The 19,524-nt window shown below is 46.6% G+C and overlaps 1 protein-coding gene across 1 annotated transcript in view; it reads left to right on the plus strand.

Annotated features, from left to right (window-relative positions):
- Positions 1-19,524, plus strand: part of MYO1G (myosin IG) — a 62,970-nt gene that overhangs the window by 25,325 nt on the left and 18,121 nt on the right. Inside the window, exons 14-21 of the mRNA XM_081933441.1 lie at positions 3,170-3,302; positions 5,365-5,531; positions 6,314-6,521; positions 7,517-7,740; positions 11,508-11,652; positions 17,219-17,323; positions 18,369-18,482; positions 19,173-19,327. Of these exons, the coding sequence (XP_081789567.1) occupies positions 3,170-3,302; positions 5,365-5,531; positions 6,314-6,521; positions 7,517-7,740; positions 11,508-11,652; positions 17,219-17,323; positions 18,369-18,482; positions 19,173-19,327 (1,251 nt within the window). The remainder of the gene's footprint in view (positions 1-3,169; positions 3,303-5,364; positions 5,532-6,313; positions 6,522-7,516; positions 7,741-11,507; positions 11,653-17,218; positions 17,324-18,368; positions 18,483-19,172; positions 19,328-19,524) is intronic.

Here is a 19,524-nt window from a genome sequence, read left to right on the forward strand (position 1 = left end):
TGGCCTTGATTGTATTTCCACCATTTAATTTAGATTTCAAAATTTTCCTAACTCTGTTGGTGTACTCTCTCCTGACAATAGTTTTTACTTCTCCATGTTTGATGTTATCCAACTGCAGAATGCCTAAGTATTTGTAGGCTTCATTTTCGTTTCATTTTATTAGTTGGCCATTGGGCATTTCAATTCCCTCACATGTAGTGATTTTGCCCCTTTTTATGGATACAGTGGCACATTTTTCCATGCCAAACTGCATTGAAATATCGGTGCTGAATACTCGGACTGTGTTTGTCAGTGATTGGATTTCTATTTCTGACTTACCATAGAGTTTCAAATCATCCATATATAATAAATGCGAAATTTTTTCAGCTTCTTTGGCTGTTTGGTAGCCTAATTTCATTTTTTTAAAGATTACTGATAGCAGGATCATCGCGATGATGAAGAGAAGAGGTGAAAGTGAATCACCCTGGAAAATTCCTCGCTTGATATTAACTATTCCGTAGTTCTCATTCCCTACTGCCAACTCAGTTCTCCATTGTTTCATCGCCTTTCAGTGAAGGATGTAATATTTTTGCTAATGCCAGTTGTTTCTAAGCATTTCATGATCCAACTATGTGGCAATGAGTCGAATGCCTTTTTATAATCAATCCAGACCATATTCAAGTTCGTTTTTCTTTTCTTACAATTTTCTAATATCATTTTATCAATCAGGAGCTGATCTTTTGTGCCCCTGCTCCTTCTTTTATTGCCTTTTTGCTCTACTGACAAGGTGTTGTTTGTTTCCAAATAATCCATAATATTATCTGCAATAATGCCTGTGAGTAATTTGAAGGTTGTTGGCAAGCATGTTATTGGTCTGTAGTTTTCAGGTATTGTTCCTTAGGTTGCATCTTTCTGAATCAAGTATGTTTTTCTAGTTGTCAACCATTCATCAATTTGACCATTTTGTAAAATTTCATTCAGTTTCCTGGCCAATATTGCATGAAAACTGGTCAGATATTTGAGCCAGAAACCATGTAATAGGTCATTTCCAGGTGATGTCCAATTCTTTACTTTTTTTACTTGATTTTTGACCATCTCAGTTGTTATTTCTAATACCTGCATTTGTTTGTTGCCAATGCTTTCCTCAAAGTCATGTATCCACTTTGCTTCCTTATTGTAGTCCTTTGCATTTTCCCACAATTCTTTCCAGAATTCAGCTGTGGCCTGCTTTTCTCTTTTTTCACTTTTAGTGTCACCATTCACATTAAGACTTTGATAAAAACGCTGTTGGTCTGATCGAAATTGTTGATTTTGTTTGTATTGGATGATTTGTGCCTCATATCTCTCAATTTTTCTAGCTGTTGCTGTTATCTGCTGTTTTACAATCTCTACAGTTTCATTGATGTTTCTTGTATCCAATCTATATGTTCTGATCAGCTGATCTATGATTTTTCTGTTTTTAAGCCGTGGCTCATGCATGTTCTTTAAGTTGCTAGCATCTGCCCTTAATTTTTTGACTTTTTGTTCTAATCGGATTTTCGACTTTGGCTTTGATGTTTTTTCCATTGTGTGCTTAGGTGCTTTGATTTTAATGCCTAGTTCATTAGTGACTGCACTGTACATTAACTGATTCATTTCCAAGATGGATCCCGATTCAATTGTTGAAAGCACTGCATTAACCATTTTCATGATAGGATCCAAAATTTTCTTAGGGACAGTTTTTAATGATGGTAAACGTTGCCTTTCCTCACTAGCCAGAAAATGCTCCATGATCTTGTACTTCAGTTCTTTTTGCTTTTGAGTTGGTTCATCAGTTGGTTCAATGATAACTGGTTCTGGTGGTAGTGTTGTTATTTCCTCTCCAGCAGCTACCTCTAGGAGTTCTACTATGATTTCTTTAGTTGTGTCTTGAGTATCAGTCAATTCCTCTTGTGATTTATTTATTTTTTTGCAATTTGCCTGAGTTCAACTTCATTAAACACTTTATTCCGAATAATAAATCGCCTTTGATCTGCTAGTCGTTGTTCACTAACATTTGAATCTGGATATTGTTGTTTCCATAAATCATACATTCGCTTTAAGTAGCCTCTTTTTTTGGCTCTGAGTTGTAATAACTGGCCATTATGGCCCGATTTTCATCTGCACTATATTTTTGTTGTTTTGTTGGCTGGTCCACTTGTAGCCCACTTGTCAACGGATGCCCAGGGACCTCAACATCCGCCGCAGCCCTTGTTAACCCGCACGATGACCGATGCGGTATAGAATTTTTAGTCGTTTCTTTCACTATATTGTATGGGTTGGCGAGTTTTTATGGGGCCAGGTTGCCAACCTGACCCCAACCCTTCTCCTTTCTCATCCGGGCTTGGGACTGGCAACGGTGGAGTTGTTGTTGTTGTTGTTGTTGTTGTTGTTGTTATTATTATTATTATTATTATTATTATTATTATTATTATACGATTGTATCACAGCGGCCAGTTGTTTCGCTGGATTTGGCATTGATTACTAGTCGGGCCCCACCCAGGGGCCTAGGACGTCGTAACGTATTTTCGTAATATACGTGCAGATCCAAGCAGTGCAGCTTTTTGCATTTGACTGATGGTGATTTTGTCAACTTTTAACTGTTTTAAATGTAATTCCAGTGCTTTTGGAATAGCACCCAGTGTGCCGATTACCACTGGAATTACCACTGCTGGTTTGTGCCATAATCGTTGAATTTCAATTTTTAAGTCCTGGTGTTTCGCAATTTTTTCATGTTCCTTCTCGTCAACCCTGCTATCACCTGGTATTGCGATGTCTATGATTGTAACCTTATTTTTCTCAAATTATTATTATTATTATTATTATTATTATTATTATTATTATTATTATTATTATTATTATTATTATTATTATTATTATTATTATTGTCTTCCCTGGTCTTGGTAGCAAGTCAGTTAAGGAAATTACTTGGCGTAGCGGCCAGGCCTCCAAAAGCATCGGACTACAACTCTCATCATGTTAAATCAGCCTCTAAACTCTTGACCGGGAAAGGAGCCAAACTTCATTAACGGGCGATTCCAAAAGTTTGAGCATTCATGCTTCTTAGCGCCTCGTGACAAGAGGTGGATTTGTCTGCAAAATCCCAACTTTGCAGCAACATCCCAGCCGCCATCTTGACTTTTTTTTAACCTCTCTTGGCATCTTTTCCCAGCGCCGACCCCCTCCTCCAGGAGATGTGGCCGGAGGGCAAGCAGAGCATCACGGAGGTGACAAAGCGCCCCCTGACTGCGGCCACCCTGTTCAAGAACTCCATCGTGGCGTTGGTGGACAACCTAGCTTCCAAGGTATCTCAGATCTTCCTTTTCTGGCAACGTTCCACAAGCAACGTTCCTTTGGAGATAGGTGGACTTCAACTCCCAGAATTCCCCACTCTTCAGAACGGGGCTCGAAAAAGAGAAACGGGGGCAAAGAGGCCCCTGGAGGACCTCAGTAGACAGTAGAGTTGAAGTCCACCCATCTTCAAGTAACCAAGCTTGAGGAGCGCTGTTGCACGGTGTTGGAGGATCAAACCTTGTTTCTGTTCTCCATGAGGTCAACCAAAGTTCTTGATCATGGACATCCCGGTCCGTTTCTCCGTTGTACAAGGAACATGCCATCTCTGGACCTCTGAATTTCGAGGTTCACTGACCCCATTTTTCACTCTGTGGACACAATTCTGAAAAACTGGGGTAAACAGATCAGCAGGGCAGTTCATCAGACATCTTCCCAAGTATCTGAGGTCCTCCTCCTATGTCCTTCAAACTTAGCAGTAGAGACCTTCCCAAGTATCTCAGAGCCTCGTTCTATGTCCTTCAACCATGGAAGCTTTAAGATGGTGCACTTCAACTCCCAGAATTCCCCAGTCTTGTGAACAAGGCTCTGAAAAAGGGCTAACAAGCTGCTGGAGGATCTTAGCAGCACCTTCCCAAGTATCTGAGATCCTCCTTCTGTGTCCCTCAAACTGAACAACCTGAAGACAGGTGGACTTCAATTCCTAGAATCCCCCAGTACTATGAACAGGGCATGAGACAAGAATGAGACAGAGACAAGCCGGCATTCCGGAGTTCCCTTCCGGTTGGGGAAGGAGGGGCTGTGGATGGAGAAGGAGTGGGACGGTTGCTCATTGCTTACTGGGTCTATTTTCAGCTTTGGTGGCAGCTAAAATTAGAGGTCTGCTAGATGGAAGTTTGTGCATGACTGGTGTGCTATAAATAAGCCACATTAAGATGGAGATTATGGTTAGTTTTAAAGGTTTATTATGCAACACCTCCATAAGTAGAAACCCAAAGCCACAGCATTTAAGGCTCGAAAATCTTGGAAAAGTTGGCATATCGGAGACAGCCGGCAGCCAAAATCCTCTTTAACAAATGCGATACAAACACACTCCTTTTGGATGTTGGCAAGTTTTTATAGGTAGTCCTCAACTTAAGACTAACATTGAGCCCAACATTTCTATTGGCAAATGAGGCAGTCATTAAATACGTTTTGCCCCATTTTACAACCTTTCTTGCCACTGTTGTTAAGTGAATAGCTGAGATTGTGAAATCAGTACCAGGGTTGTGTGGTTCAGGTAAGTCCTTGACTTACAACAGTTTGTTTAATGGCCATTCAAAGTTACAACAGCACCGAAAAAATGGCTTACGGCCGTTTTTCACACTTACGACCATTTCACTGATCCTGGGGTGATATGATCAAAATTCAGACGCTTGTCAAGCGACTCATATTTATGACAGTCACTGTGTCCCAGGATCACATAATCCCCTTTTATGACCTTCTGACAAGCAAAGTCAATGGGGAAGCCAGATTCGCTTAACGACCGTGTGACTAACAATGACAGGGATTCACTTAGCAATGGTGGCAAGAAAGGTCATAAAATGGGGCATAGCTCACTTAACAACTCTCTTAGTGATGGAAATTTGAGGCACATTTGTAGTCGTACATCCCGATTTCAAATTTGCTATAGGTCAGGGATGGCGAATAGGATTGAGTGGCCAAACCAGAATGTCCGTGAAGACCAGCTGGCCGATGCGCACATGTTCCTGGCTGTTTTTCGGGCCATTTTCAGGCCGTTTTTCGAGCCAAAAACGGCCTGAAGAAGGCGCCCCAAAATAGCCCGTTTTTCAGACCGTTTTCCGGTGCCCGCAAAAACCAGCGTGCATGCCGGAAACCAGAAGAAAAGCTGGCGATAGTACCCATGCCCACAGACAGAGTTCAGCGTGCCACTGCTATAGGTTCGTCATCACAGCTGTAGGTGCTTGTGTCACCCAAGGAAACCTGATGTTTCAAACCAGAAATTTTAGGCAATGGGGCAAACTGAAGACATGAAAAGGTCCTCTCGTAACTCCAGGCATTTTCCTTTCTCAACAGGAGCCTTACTACGTTCGTTGCATCAAGCCCAACGACCAGAAGTCTCCACTTCTGTTTGATGAGGAACGTTGCCGTCACCAAGTCTCATATTTGGGTCTTTTGGAGAACGTCCGGGTCCGAAGGGCCGGCTTCGCCTACAGGCAACCGTACCACCGTTTCTTACTCCGGTAGGGTTTGCGGCCGAGTGTTTGCAAAAGTCCCAGAAGAAGAAAAACCCTGGAGTTATCTTGGGCAGCCTTTGGTGGAACTTGGACCTTTGGCTGTTTGCTAAGCGGGAAGGGGGCGGAGGAGGGTCCGGGATGCAGCCCGGAAAGCAGGGTGGACATTATAAGCGGTGTGTAAACATTTTGTAGCTGTTTTGGAAAAGTTGAATGGAGGAAAAAAGCAAAGAACACAGTCTGTAATACCACTCCTTTGTAGCACTGATGTGGTTACCTACTTGGATCATGAGACTTCTGCAAGAAAACAACCCAGCTCAGAGAGCACTAAGAACCCCACAGTCCTCCTCTCTCTCCTCCTCCTCCTCTCACTGATTATGTTATCTAGTTGAGTCATGAAACGTCTTCAGGGAAAAAAATCCCAAGCTCACACACACACACACACACACACACACACACCAGCAAGAACCCTACAAAAAAGGTGATACATATCCAACGGGGTGAATCCTGGTTCCCAGCAGAGCAAGGACGGAGCTGAGCTATCTTCTTTCTATTCGATCTGCTAGCTTTTTCCTTGCGCGGTCAAAATCTGCAGGCTTTCATTTCCCAATTGCGAGAAACATCAAACGGAGGAAGCGTTTGTCTCTAGGACAAACAACCTGGGTTTTGTGCTTTGGGACGGGAACGGCATTGTCGACGTTGAGCTGCAGACCCTCCAATGGGTCTTCTGAAGACCCTCTACAGTCCGGTCAAAGCAGGTCAACTCTCCAACCTTCTTCTTCTTCATCCAGGTATAAGATGACGTGTGAATACACCTGGCCCAACCACCTCATGGCCACTGACGCCGCAGCCACACAAGCCCTGATAGAGCAACACGGCTTCCAAGACGACGTGGCGTACGGCCAAACCAAGATCTTCATCCGAACGCCCCGGACCTTGTTTGCCCTGGAACAGGAGCGTGCCAACCTGATCCCCATTATTGTGTTGTTGTTGCAGAAGGTAACAAGGGGTTGTGGGTAAGGGTTGTGGATCACTAGGAAGAAGCCATGTGCCTGATTTTCTCGCCCCAGTGGATGCCCGGACCCAAAACTACACGGAATCCAAGTGAGGAACTCCGCACAACACATTCGCTGTTGGAAATTCAGCTGCTCTTTGATTTACGCTACCTCCTTTAGTGACCGTTCAAAGTTACAATGGCAGTGAAAAAAAAGTGACCTGCAGGCAGTCCTCGATTTATGACCGTCTGTTTAGTGACTGTTCAAAGTTACAACTGCATTGGAAAAAAATATCCATCCACCGTTCTTCACAAATAATACTGTGATCCCGTGACTTCCACTCGGATGCTCGGTCACTGACTCGCATTTATGACAATGGCGATATCCTGGAGTTACGTGATCATTTCTTGCAACCATTTGAAAAGGGAAGTCAATGGGGAAGCCCCATTCACTTAGCGACCGGGTGGCTAATTTAAGAATGGCATTGATTCACTTAACAAATGTGGCCAGAAATGGAGCAAACTCACTCACCACATTTCTCACTTAATAGCCTAAATTTGGGGCTCAATTGTAGTTGTAAGTTGAGGACTAATGGTATGACTGTTTTTCACATTTACAACCATTGTGGCATCCCCAAGGTCAGGTGAACAAAATTAGAATGTGTGACTCATGTTTAAGACGGTCACAGTATCCCAGGGTCATATAATCTGCTTTTGCGACCGTCTGACAAGAAGGAAGCCAGACAACAGTGTGACTAATTTTAACAACTGCAGGGATTCACTTAACGGTGGTAGCAGGAAAGGTCGTAAAATGGGACAGAATTCACTTAACAACTGTCTCGCTCAGAAAACGAAATCCAGGGCTCAATTGGGGTTGTAAGTTGAGGACTATCATGGGTCTGAGCGGGGGATTATGGGATCCACAACATTGTCTTTGTGACCCCTCCAAATGGCCCCCCTATTGTGCAGACTCAGGGTTATGACGTTCCTCTGTTCCCAGGTTTGGAGAGGAGCTCTTGCCCGCAAGCGCTGCCGATACCTACGGGCCATCTACACCATCATGTCCTACTACAAGCGCCACAAAGTGAAGTCTCACTTATTGGAGCTCCTACAACGCTTCCAAGGGGTCCGGAGCATGGCCGACTATGGCAAAAGCGTGGAGTGGCCGGAGCCTCCAGAGGTGCTGGCCCAGTTCCAGGAGAGCAGCAAACTCATCTTTTGCAGGTAATCCCCCACGACAATTTCCTTAGAGGGGAGGACTTCCACTCCCAGAATCCCCCAGCCAGCATTGGAGTCCTCCCCTCTTAAAGCATCCTGGCTGGGGGATTCTGGGAGTGGAAGTCCTCCCCTCTTAAAGCATAGCTGGATGGGGGATTCTGGGAGTGGAAGTCCCCCCTCTTAAAGCAAGATGGCTGGGGGATTCTGGGAGTGGAAGTCCTCCCCTCTTAAAGCATAGCTGGATGGGGGATTCTGGGAGTTGGAGTCCTCCCCTCTTAAAGCATAGCTGGATGGGGGATTCTGGGAGTGGAAGTCCTCCCCTCTTAAAGCAAGATGGCTGGGGGATTCTGGGAGTGGAAGTCCTCCCCTCTTAAAGCATCCTGGCTGGGGGATTCTGGGAGTGGAAGTCCTCCCCTCTTAAAGCATAGCTGGATGGGGGATTCTGGGAGTGGAAGTCCCCCCTCTTAAAGCAAGATGGCTGGGGGATTCTGGGAGTGGAAGTCCTCCCCTCTTAAAGCATAGCTGGATGGGGGATTCTGGGAGTTGGAGTCCTCCCCTCTTAAAGCATAGCTGGATGGGGGATTCTGGGAGTGGAAGTCCTCCCCTCTTAAAGCAAGATGGCTGGGGGATTCTGGGAGTGGAAGTCCTCCCCTCTTAAAGCATCCTGGCTGGGGGATTCTGGGAGTGGAAGTCCTCCCCTCTTAAAGCAAGATGGCTGGGGGATTCTGGGAGTGGAAGTCCTCCCCTCTTAAAGCATAGCTGGATGGGGGATTCTGGGAGTGGAAGTCCCCCCCTCTTAAAGCATCCTGGATGGGGGATTCTGGGAGTGGAAGTCCTCCCCTCTTAAAGCATAGCTGGATGGGGGATTCTGGGAGTGGGAGTCCTCCCCTCTTAAAGCAAGATGGCTGGGGGATTCTGGGAGTGGAAGTCCTCCCCTCTTAAAGCATAGCTGGATGGGGGATTCTGGGAGTTGGAGTCCTCCCCTCTTAAAGCATAGCTGGATGGGGGATTCTGGGAGTGGAAGTCCTCCCCTCTTAAAGCAAGATGGCTGGGGGATTCTGGGAGTGGAAGTCCTCCCCTCTTAAAGCATCCTGGCTGGGGGATTCTGGGAGTGGAAGTCCTCCCCTCTTAAAGCATAGCTGGATGGGGGATTCTGGGAGTGGAAGTCCCCCCTCTTAAAGCAAGATGGCTGGGGGATTCTGGGAGTGGAAGTCCTCCCCTCTTAAAGCATAGCTGGATGGGGGATTCTGGGAGTTGGAGTCCTCCCCTCTTAAAGCATAGCTGGATGGGGGATTCTGGGAGTGGAAGTCCTCCCCTCTTAAAGCAAGATGGCTGGGGGATTCTGGGAGTGGAAGTCCTCCCCTCTTAAAGCATCCTGGCTGGGGGATTCTGGGAGTGGAAGTCCTCCCCTCTTAAAGCAAGATGGCTGGGGGATTCTGGGAGTGGAAGTCCTCCCCTCTTAAAGCATAGCTGGATGGGGGATTCTGGGAGTGGAAGTCCCCCCCTCTTAAAGCATCCTGGATGGGGGATTCTGGGAGTGGAAGTCCTCCCCTCTTAAAGCAAGATGGCTGGGGGATTCTGGGAGTGGAAGTCCTCCCCTCTTAAAGCATAGCTGGATGGGGGATTCTGGGAGTGGAAGTCCCCCCTCTTAAAGCAAGATGGCTGGGGGATTCTGGGAGTGGAAGTCCTCCCCTCTTAAAGCATAGCTGGATGGGGGATTCTGGGAGTTGGAGTCCTCCCCTCTTAAAGCATAGCTGGATGGGGGATTCTGGGAGTGGAAGTCCTCCCCTCTTAAAGCATAGCTGGATGGGGGATTCTGGGAGTGGAAGTCCCCCCTCTTAAAGCAAGATGGCTGGGGGATTCTGGGAGTGGAAGTCCTCCCCTCTTAAAGCATAGCTGGATGGGGGATTCTGGGAGTTGGAGTCCTCCCCTCTTAAAGCATAGCTGGATGGGGGATTCTGGGAGTGGAAGTCCTCCCCTCTTAAAGCAAGATGGCTGGGGGATTCTGGGAGTGGAAGTCCTCCCCTCTTAAAGCATCCTGGCTGGGGGATTCTGGGAGTGGAAGTCCTCCCCTCTTAAAGCAAGATGGCTGGGGGATTCTGGGAGTGGAAGTCCTCCCCTCTTAAAGCATAGCTGGATGGGGGATTCTGGGAGTGGAAGTCCCCCCCTCTTAAAGCATCCTGGATGGGGGATTCTGGGAGTGGAAGTCCTCCCCTCTTAAAGCAAGATGGCTGGGGGATTCTGGGAGTGGAAGTCCTCCCCTCTTAAAGCATAGCTGGATGGGGGATTCTGGGAGTGGAAGTCCTCCCCTCTTAAAGCATAGCTGACTGGGGGATTCTGGGAGTGGAAGTCCTTCCCTCTTAAAGCATAGCTGGCTGGGGGATTCTGGGAGTGGAAGTCCTTCCCTCTTAAAGCATAGCTGAATGGGGGATTCTGGGAGTGGAAATCATCTGCTCTTAAAGCATTCTGGCTAGGGGATTCTGGGAGTGGAAGTCCTCCCCTCTTAAAGCATAACTGGATGAGGGATTCTGGGAGTGGAAATCATCTGCTCTTAAAGCAGAGCTGGCTGGGGGATTCTGGGAGTGGAAGTCCTCCCCTCTTAAAGCATAACTGGATGAGGGATTCTGGGAGTGGAAATCATCTGCTCTTAAAGCATAGCTGGATAGGGGATTCTGGGAGTGGAAGTCCTCCCCTCTTAAAGCATAGCTGACTGGGGGATTCTGGGAATGGAAGTCCTCCCCTCTTAAAGCATAGCTGGCTGGGGGATTCTGGGAGTGGAAGTCCTCCCCTCTTAAAGCATAACTGGATGGGGGATTCTGGGAGTGGAAATCATCTGCTCTTAAAGCATAGCTGGATGGGGGATTCTGGGAGTGGAAATCATCTGCTCTTAAAGCATAGCTGGATGGGGGATTCTGGGAGTGGAAGTCCTCCCCTCTTAAAGCATTGCTGGATGGGGGATTCTGGGAGTGGAAGTCCTCCCCTCTTAAAGCATAGCTGACTGGGGGATTCTGGGAGTGGAAGTCCTCCCCTCTTAAAGCATAGCTGGATGGGGGATTCTGGGAGTGGGAGTCCTCCCCTCTTAAAGCATAGCTGGATGGGGGATTCTGGGAGTGGAAGTCCTCCCCTCTTAAAGCATAACTGGATGGGGGATTCTGGGAGTGGAAGTCCTCCCCTCTTAAAGCATAACTGGATGGGGGATTCTGGGAGTGGAAATCATCTGCTCTTAAAGCATAGCTGGATGGGGGATTCTGGGAGTGGAAGTCCTCCCCTCTTAAAGCATTGCTGGATGGGGGATTCTGGGAGTGGAAGTCCTCCCCTCTTAAAGCATAGCTGACTGGGGGATTCTGGGAGTGGAAGTCCTCCCCTCTTAAAGCATAGCTGGATGGGGGATTCTGGGAGTGGGAGTCCTCCCCTCTTAAAGCATAGCTGGATGGGGGATTCTGGGAGTGGAAGTCCTCCCCTCTTAAAGCATAGCTGGATAGGGGATTCTGGGAGTGGAAATCATCTGCTCTTAAAGCATAGCTGGATGGGGGATTCTGGGAGTGGAAGTCCTCCCCTCTTAAAGCATAGCTGGCTGGGGGATTCTGGGAGTGGAAGTCCACCCCTCTTAAAGCATAGCTGGATGGGGGATTCTGGGAGTGGAAGTCCTCCCCTCTTAAAGCCTTTAAGTTCCTGACTGTCTCAGTTTCGTTCACCTTGCATGCTTCAACCGTCACTAAGCGAACCACTGCATATCATTGTTAACTGTTGTGCTTGCGGTTGTGTTGTTACAGGTGGCGAGCCAGGCAGCTGGTGACTAACATCCCTCCGTCCGAGATGGGCCAAATCAAAGCCAAAGTTGCCGCCTTCGACGTCTTGCAAGGCCGGAGGAAAAATTGGGGTTGTTGCCAAAACTGGAGACAGAACTATTTAGTGTCGGTATGTACAATTGTGTGATTCTCACACCCGTTCTTTCTTTCGACATGTTGCTCTATCAGAAAAGGCCTTTGGACACTTACGCAGCCTCGGTTCGTACAGGGTGTTCTTGACTTATAACCATTCGTTTAGCGATGGTTCAAAGTTACCACAGAATCACCACTCACCAACCAGTCGTGAAATGAGGACAAACTATGAAACATGGGCTTTGTAGTCTGATTTGAACATCAGGAATTCTCCTTACCCTCGTTCATTTGGCAACCCCCTCAAAGTTACAGCAGCACTGGAATAAAGGGATTTAGGACGGTGTCTCACACTTACGACCATCACAGCATCCCCTGTGATAGGTTGATCCAAATTCAGAAGGTCGGCGACCGACTTGTACCTATGACAGCCACAGTATCCTGGGAATTGCGTTATCCCCTTTTGCGACCTTCTGACAAGCAAAGGCAACGGGGGACCGAGATTTACTTAACGACCGGTTCAATAGCTTAGCAACTGCAGTGATTTGCTTAAGAACTCTTGCTAAGAAAGGTCATAAAATGGAGCAAAAATCACTTCACATGGAGTAAAAGGCTGCAACTGCAGCCTTTTGGAGCATTAAAGATCCTTGTGAAAAGCAGAATAACAGAATCACAGAGTTGGAAGGGATCTTGGAGGTCATCTAGTCCAACCCCCTGCTCAAACAGGAGACCCTTACAGAATCATGGAATGACAGAGATGGAAGGGACCTTGGAGGTCATCTAGCCTAGCCCTCTGCTCGATCAGGAGATCATATGAGAGTCACCCGATTTTTTTCTTAAAAACCTCCGGAATCGGGGTGCCCACAACTTCCGGAAAGGAAACCTCATACAAACCAGCTTTGAAATGCCAGCTAATTAAAGAGCTCCGCTTAGTGACATTTTAAGCGCCTCTTGGCCCACGCTTTTCTTCCCGGCTGTTGGTGGGCGAGGACAATGGGAGGTGTGGGTTGTGGTTGTTTTTTCTCTTCCCCAGATTTGCCATCTGTTTACGCTTTGACTTGGGGGGGGGGGGTTGTGTGTGTGTGTGTCACGTTGAGTTGTGAGTCAAAGATCTGGAGTTACTCCGGAGTGGGGCGGTCACTTCATTGGAGAAATCCGTGATTTATCCAAATTGTAGGGTTATCCTGTGTGACAAGTGTAGGATTGTGAGAGGGCCTGTTCTCCATTTCCTTTTCACGGTGGCTTTAAAAATAAATTTAAAATGCACAGCCAGCAAACCTGGTTAATTTAGGAAGCACAGCAGGATGCATTCGGCATTTGGAAAGGAGACCACCAGGAGATCTCACAGGAAGCAAATGTGTCTATTTTATAACAGTTCGTTTAGGGACCGTTTTGAAGTTACAAGGCCACTGAAAAAAAGGGATATGGCTGTTTTTCACATGGCCATTGTGATGTCTCTGTGGTCACGTGATCAAAACTGTTTGGCAACTGACTCATACTAATGACGGTTCCAACGTCCCAGGGAGGGGGTCACGTCATCCCCTTTTGCGACCTCCTGACTAGGAAAGAACAGTGGGGAAGCCAGATTCACTTAGCAACCGTGTTACTAATGTAACAACTGCAGTAACAACTCCGGTGATTCACTTAACAACCGTGGCAAGAAAGGTCATAAAATGGGGCAAAATTCACTTACCAGATGTCTTGTTCAACGACATGAAATCTGGGCTCAATTGTGGTCATATGTGGAGGACTATCTCTATTTGAACAGGACACCATGGTGGCTGGGGGATTCTGGGAGTTGAATTCCACAGCCTCCTTCCTCCTCCTCCACAAAGCCCCACCCTTCCAGCACTGATGATGTTCCTTAGTTGGGTCATGAAACGTCTGCAAGAAAACCACCCAGCTCAGAGAGCATCCAGGACCCCCCAGTTCAACTCTGTGCTATCAAGAGCCTCTTCTCCCTATCCTGTCCTGAGACCCCCACCCCACCACCCCCACCTGCCTCAGGGTCTCCTGGGAAGCCAGAAGCAGGGTTTTTTTCCTACCTCGCACCGAGTTCGGGTGATGCCAGGCGCACCCCAGGACATCTAAGAGAATGGCTTTTTTCTTCAACGGACGCCCCCATCATCTCCATGGTGACGCCTCCCCGAAGCCTCTTGGCTGGAGGCAGAAGACATGGGGAGCCTCCCCTCTCCCCACCAACCCTTTTAAATCTGTGGTGCAAAGGCTATGTATGAAAAAAAGAATAGCTTTCTCCTCTCACGGACATCCACGCATGCTCAGAGGCTGCAAGGAAGCACAGTCCTTCCGTGGGGTCCCACAACTGAGTCAAGGATGCATCTCACTCCCACAGCAGACCTTGAGAGGCCCTGCGCACCTCTTGCCCACATCCCTTGGGCTGGTTGATGGATAGGTAGATAGAAGGTGGGGAAGAGAGAAGAGAAGGAGGGAGGGAGAGAGAGAGAGAGATTGCTATAGATAGATGATATAGATCAGTGATGGCGAACCTATGGCACGCGTGCCACAGCTGAGTTCACCTTTTTAAAAGCTATTTTTCGCCTTCCCCAGGCTCCAGAGGCTTTATAGGAGCCTGGGGAGGGCGAAAAGAGCCCCCCCCCCCGGAGGCTCTCCGGAGGCTTCAGGGACCGTCCGGAGGCTTCCCTGAAGCCTTCGGAACGCTTAAAACCACCCTCCAAGCAAAACATGAGTTAAATAGTTCTGCTTTCTCCCTGTTGCTTGTCACCTTCTTGCCACTTTCTCCCAGCAATGGACCAATTGTTTCCTTAACTCTTTTCTTGTTTTTAACATGTTGGAAGAAGCATTTTTGGTTATTTTTTTTACTTTTGCGGCAAGCCTTTCTTCATTGTGAGCCTTAGCCTTCCTCACTTCATCTTTACAGGCTCGGGCTATTTGCTGATATTCTGTCTTAGTTATGTCCCCCTCTTTCAACTTTTTGTACTTATCTTTTTTGTCTTTCAATTTGTCAGAGAGTTCTTTATGCAGCCATGCTGGTTTCTTTTGGGAGCTGTTATTTTTCTTCTTCATTGGTGTTGTGCTAGACTGGGCTTTTGTAATCTCATTTTTCAAAATTTCCCAAGCTTCTTGAGCTGTTTTCCCCTTGAGGATTCTCATCCATGGAATTTTTCCCAAGCTCTCCCTAAGTTTATTGAAATTAGCTCTCTTAAAATCCAAGACTCTAGTTTGACTTTGTTCTACTACTTGTGTTTGCATAATGTTGAATTCCAATATTGCATGGTCACTTGTCCCCAGGGTTCCTATGGCTTCAACACTTTCTATCATTTCCTCTCTGTTAGTGAGAATTAAGTCCAATATGGCTGATCCCCTTGTTCCCTTCTCTACTTTTTGGGAAACAAAGTTGTCTGCTAGGTTTGTTAGGAACCTGTTGGATCTTCCACTTGGTGCAGAGTTTGTTTCCCAGTTGATGTCAGGGTAGTTAAAATCCCCCACTACTATTGTGGTGTGCTTCCTACATACCTTAGTTAGCTGACTAGCAAAAAGTTCATCTACTTCCTCTGCTTGGTTGGGTGGCCTGTAGTATAGACCTATGGCAATGTCATTTCCCCCCCAGACTTTAATATTGACCCAAATGCACTCAAAATAGTTCTCATCATTGTTGTGCTCTATTTCTGTAGAGACGTAGGTATTTCTTATATATAGTGCAACTCCACCTCCTCTTTTATTTGGTCTATTTCTTTTAAATAATTTAAATCCTTCTAGCTGTATGTTCCATTTGTGGGTTTCATCCCACCAAGTTTCTGTAATGGCAACAATATTGTATCTGCCTATTAGATAGCTAAATAGATATTGTATGTATGTATGTATGTATGTATGTATGTAGGTAGGTAGGTAGGTAGGTAGGTAGAGAAAGAGAGAGAGAGAGAGAGATGGGAGAGAGAGAAGGATAGTTAGAAAGGCAGGCAGGCAGGCAGATATAGAAATAGATAGCTAGATAGATATGATATATATGTATGTATGTGTGTATGTATGTAAGATTGATAGAGAAAGAGGTAGCTATATAGAGATAGATAGATATGGAAAAAGAGGGGGGGGAGATAGCTAGCTACCTAGATAGATAGATAGATAGATAGATAGATAGATAGATAGATAGATAGATAGATAGATAGATGATAGATAGATATGGAAAGAAAGAGAGAGGGGGGAGATAGATAGATAGATAGATAGATAGATAGATAGATAGATAGATAGATAGATAGATAGATAGATAGATGATAGATAGATATGGAAAGAAAGAGAGAGGGGGGAGATAGATAGATAGATAGATAGATAGATAGATAGATAGATAGATAGATAGATAGATAGATGATAGATAGAGAAAGAAAGAAAGAAAGAAAGAAAGAAAGAAAGAAAGAAAGAAAGAAAGACAGAAAGACAGAGGGGGAGATAGATAGAAAGAAAGAAAGAGAAAGAGGGCGATAGATATAGAAAGAAAGAAAGAGAGAGAGGGGAGATAGATAGATAGATAGATAGATAGATAGATAGATAGATAGATAGATAGATAGATAGATAGATAGGAGAGAGAGAGAAGGATAGGTAGATAGGCAGGCAGGCAGATATAGAAATAGATAGCTAGATAGATATGATATATATGTATATATGTGTGTATGAATGTATGTATGTAGATAGATTGATAGAAAAAGAGGTGGCTATATAGATATAGATAGATATGGAAAGAAAGAGAGAAGAGGGGAGAGAGAGAGAGAGAAAGAGAGAGAGAGAGGGAGATAGATGATAGATAGATAGATGATAGATAGATAGATAGATAGATAGATAGATAGATATAGAAAGAAAGAAAGAGAGAGGGGGAGATAGATAGAAAGAAAGAAAGAGAAAGAGGGCGATAGATAGATATAGAAAGAAAGAAAGAGAGAGAGGGGAGATAGATAGATAGATAGATAGATAGATAGATAGATAGATAGATAGATAGATAGATAGATAGATAGATGGATGGGAGAGAGAGAGAAGGATAGGTAGATAGGCAGGCAGGCAGGCAGATACAGAAATAGATAGCTAGATAGATATGATATATATGTATATATGTGTGTATGTATGTATGTATGTATGTATGTATGTATGTAGATAGATTGATAGAAAAAGAGGTGGCTATATAGATATAGATAGATATGGAAAGAAAGAGAGAAGAGGGGAGAGAAAGAGAGAGAGAGAGAGAGGGAGATAGATGATAGATAGATAGATAGATAGATAGATAGATAGATAGATAGATAGATGATAGATAGATGATAGATAGATAGATGATAGATAGATATGGTAAGAAAGAGAGAGGGGGAGATAGATAGATATAGAAAGAAAGAAAGAAAGAAAGAAAGAAAGAAAGAAAGAAAGAGGGGGGAGATAGATAGATAGATAGATAGATAGATAGATAGATAGATAGATAGATAGATAGATAGATAGATAGATAGATAGATAGATAGAGATAGAGATGGGGGGGGAAACTACCCAGGTCAGAGAGCACCAAGGACCCCCCCCCCCAGTCCTCCTTCCCTCCGCCCTTTGTCTTCCCCATCCCATAAGATATAACCCACCTCCTCTCCTCTCTTCTTCTCCAGGCGGAGGAGAATCCAGCCTTGGCTGCCCAGTTCGTCAAACAGGTCTCCACCCTGAAAGACAAGATGCACTTCAGTTCCGTGTTGTTCTCTTGCCACGTGCGGAAGGTGAGAGGCACACGTGGCTCAGGCTGGCTGGGGGATTCTGGGAGTTGGAGTCCAAGCTACCCCCAACTTGCTGACAAGAGACAGGCAGACAGACACACACTCATACGCGCACGGTTTGGGTGGGTGGAAGGAGGATGAATGATGAATGGACAGAGAGAGAGAGAGAGAGAGAGAGAGAGAGAGAGAGAGAGAGAGAGAGTGAGAGACAGACCTGCCCTTCACAGTTGTGGCATTGCCAATTCCCCTAACATCTGGGAACGGCCGGATTCAAGAAGGCCGCTCTATCCCTGGAAGTCTCTATGATACCAAGGTATCACTTAGAAGCATGGCATCAACAGTTGTGGCACTGCCAGGCCTCCCAACATCTGGAAGTGCCAAGTTAGAAAAGGCCGTTCTATCCCTGGAGGTCTCTATGATACTACCTCCAGCAGGGGCCAGTTAGAAACATGGCCTCCACTGGTGTAGCGCTGCCAATTCCACTAACATCTGAGAAATGCCAGATTAAAGAAGGCCGCTCTATCCCTGGATGCTTCTATGATACCAGCTCCAAGGTGCCTGTTGGAAGCATGGCATCTATAGGTGTGGCACTACCAAGTCCCCCAACCTCTGGAAGGTGCCAGGTGAGAGAAGGCCGCTCTATGCAAGGAAGGCTTTATGATAATACCTCAAGCAGGTGCCCAATTCAAGATGGCCGCTCTGTTCCTGGAGGCCTCTATGAGGCCACCTCCAAAGCGTCAAATTAGAAGCATGGCCTCCACAGGTGTGGCACAGCCAAGTCCCTTCTCCCCAAACAAGTTAGAGAAGTCCGCTCTATCCCTGGAAGTCTCTATGGTAACACCTCCAAGATGACAGTAAATAGCCCAAAGCTGGTTTCATTGCAAGCAAGAAGCACCCACAGGACAGCGCCTGGTCCCCCATTGACCTCCGGGGCTCAAACGGGGTGGGCTGCCTCCCCCCTTTTCCTTGATCTGGCAGCTGAGGGGGGGTTCCTAGTTGGTTCTTTTCAGGGTAGGGGGCCTTCTTGACCACCTCCCAATCCCCCCAGATCAACCGGTGTAACAAACGGACGGATCGAGCCCTACTGATCACCGACCAGCACCTCTACAAGCTGGACCCCCGGAAGCAATACCGAGTCAAGAAGACCATTGCTCTCGGCACAGTAAGAAGGAGGTTGAAGGGGATCTCCTGGGTTTTTTTGGAGGGTTGGGGGTCCGCAGAAGATGTTTCCGGGGTTAGGGAGGCCCGAGTTGCATGGAGGAGGCGAAACACTGAGAGCCTCGTTCCCAGCCTTAGAGATTGCATGGAGGACGTTGCTTAGCTGGGTCATGAGACGTCTGCAAGAAAGGTACCAAGCTCAGAGAGCACAAAGAACCCACAGTCATCCCCCTCCTCCTCTCACCTCTGCAAACCGCCCTCCTAGCACTGATGATATTACCTAGTTGGGTCATGAAATGTCTACAAAGAAACCAACAAGCTCAGAGAGCTCCAAGGACCTCACAGTCCTTTCTCCTCCCCTCCTCCTCCTCCTCCTCTTCCCCTCCTTCTCTCTGTCTCGCTCCAAAACCCCCTTCCTTCTAGCACTTGATGACGTTCCCTAGCTGGGTCATGAAACATCTGCCAGAAAGCTATCAAGGTCAAAGAGAACCCCACAGTCCTCCTCCCCCTCCTCTACAAAGCCCCCGCCCTTTTAGCACTGATGACATTCCTTAGTTGGGTCATGAGACGTCTAACAGGGAAACCACCAACTTCAGTGTGCACCAAGGACCCCACAGTCTTTTTCCTCCTCCTCCTCCTCCTCCTGCGTGAATTTCCCAGACAACCTTTTTTTAACCCTCCTTTGCCCTCACAGGTGTCCGGTCTGAGTGTCACCAGTGGTGAGGACCAGTTGGTCGTCTTCCACCTGGAGAAGCAGAAGCACCTAGTGGTGTGTCTTCACAAAATGCAACCGGCCAACGAGAACCGAGTCGGGGAGCTGGTTGGGGTCCTGGTGGACCACTTCAGGAGGTAGGCGATTCCTCTCTCGAGCATCTCATCCACTAGTCCTCGACCTACGACCACAATACACCTACCCGTCACTAAGCGAGACACGGGGTGCCGTTGTTAAGTGAATCCCTGTGGCTCTTCAGGGAATCGCACGGCCTGCTTATCCAAAGGCCGCAACAGGGGATGGCGGTGTCGTAAGCCTGAGTTACTCACAAAGC

The sequence above is a fragment of the Natrix helvetica genome (genome assembly GCF_964273705.1).
Source record: "Natrix helvetica genome assembly, chromosome: Z".
Lineage (NCBI taxonomy): Eukaryota > Metazoa > Chordata > Lepidosauria > Squamata > Natricidae > Natrix > Natrix helvetica.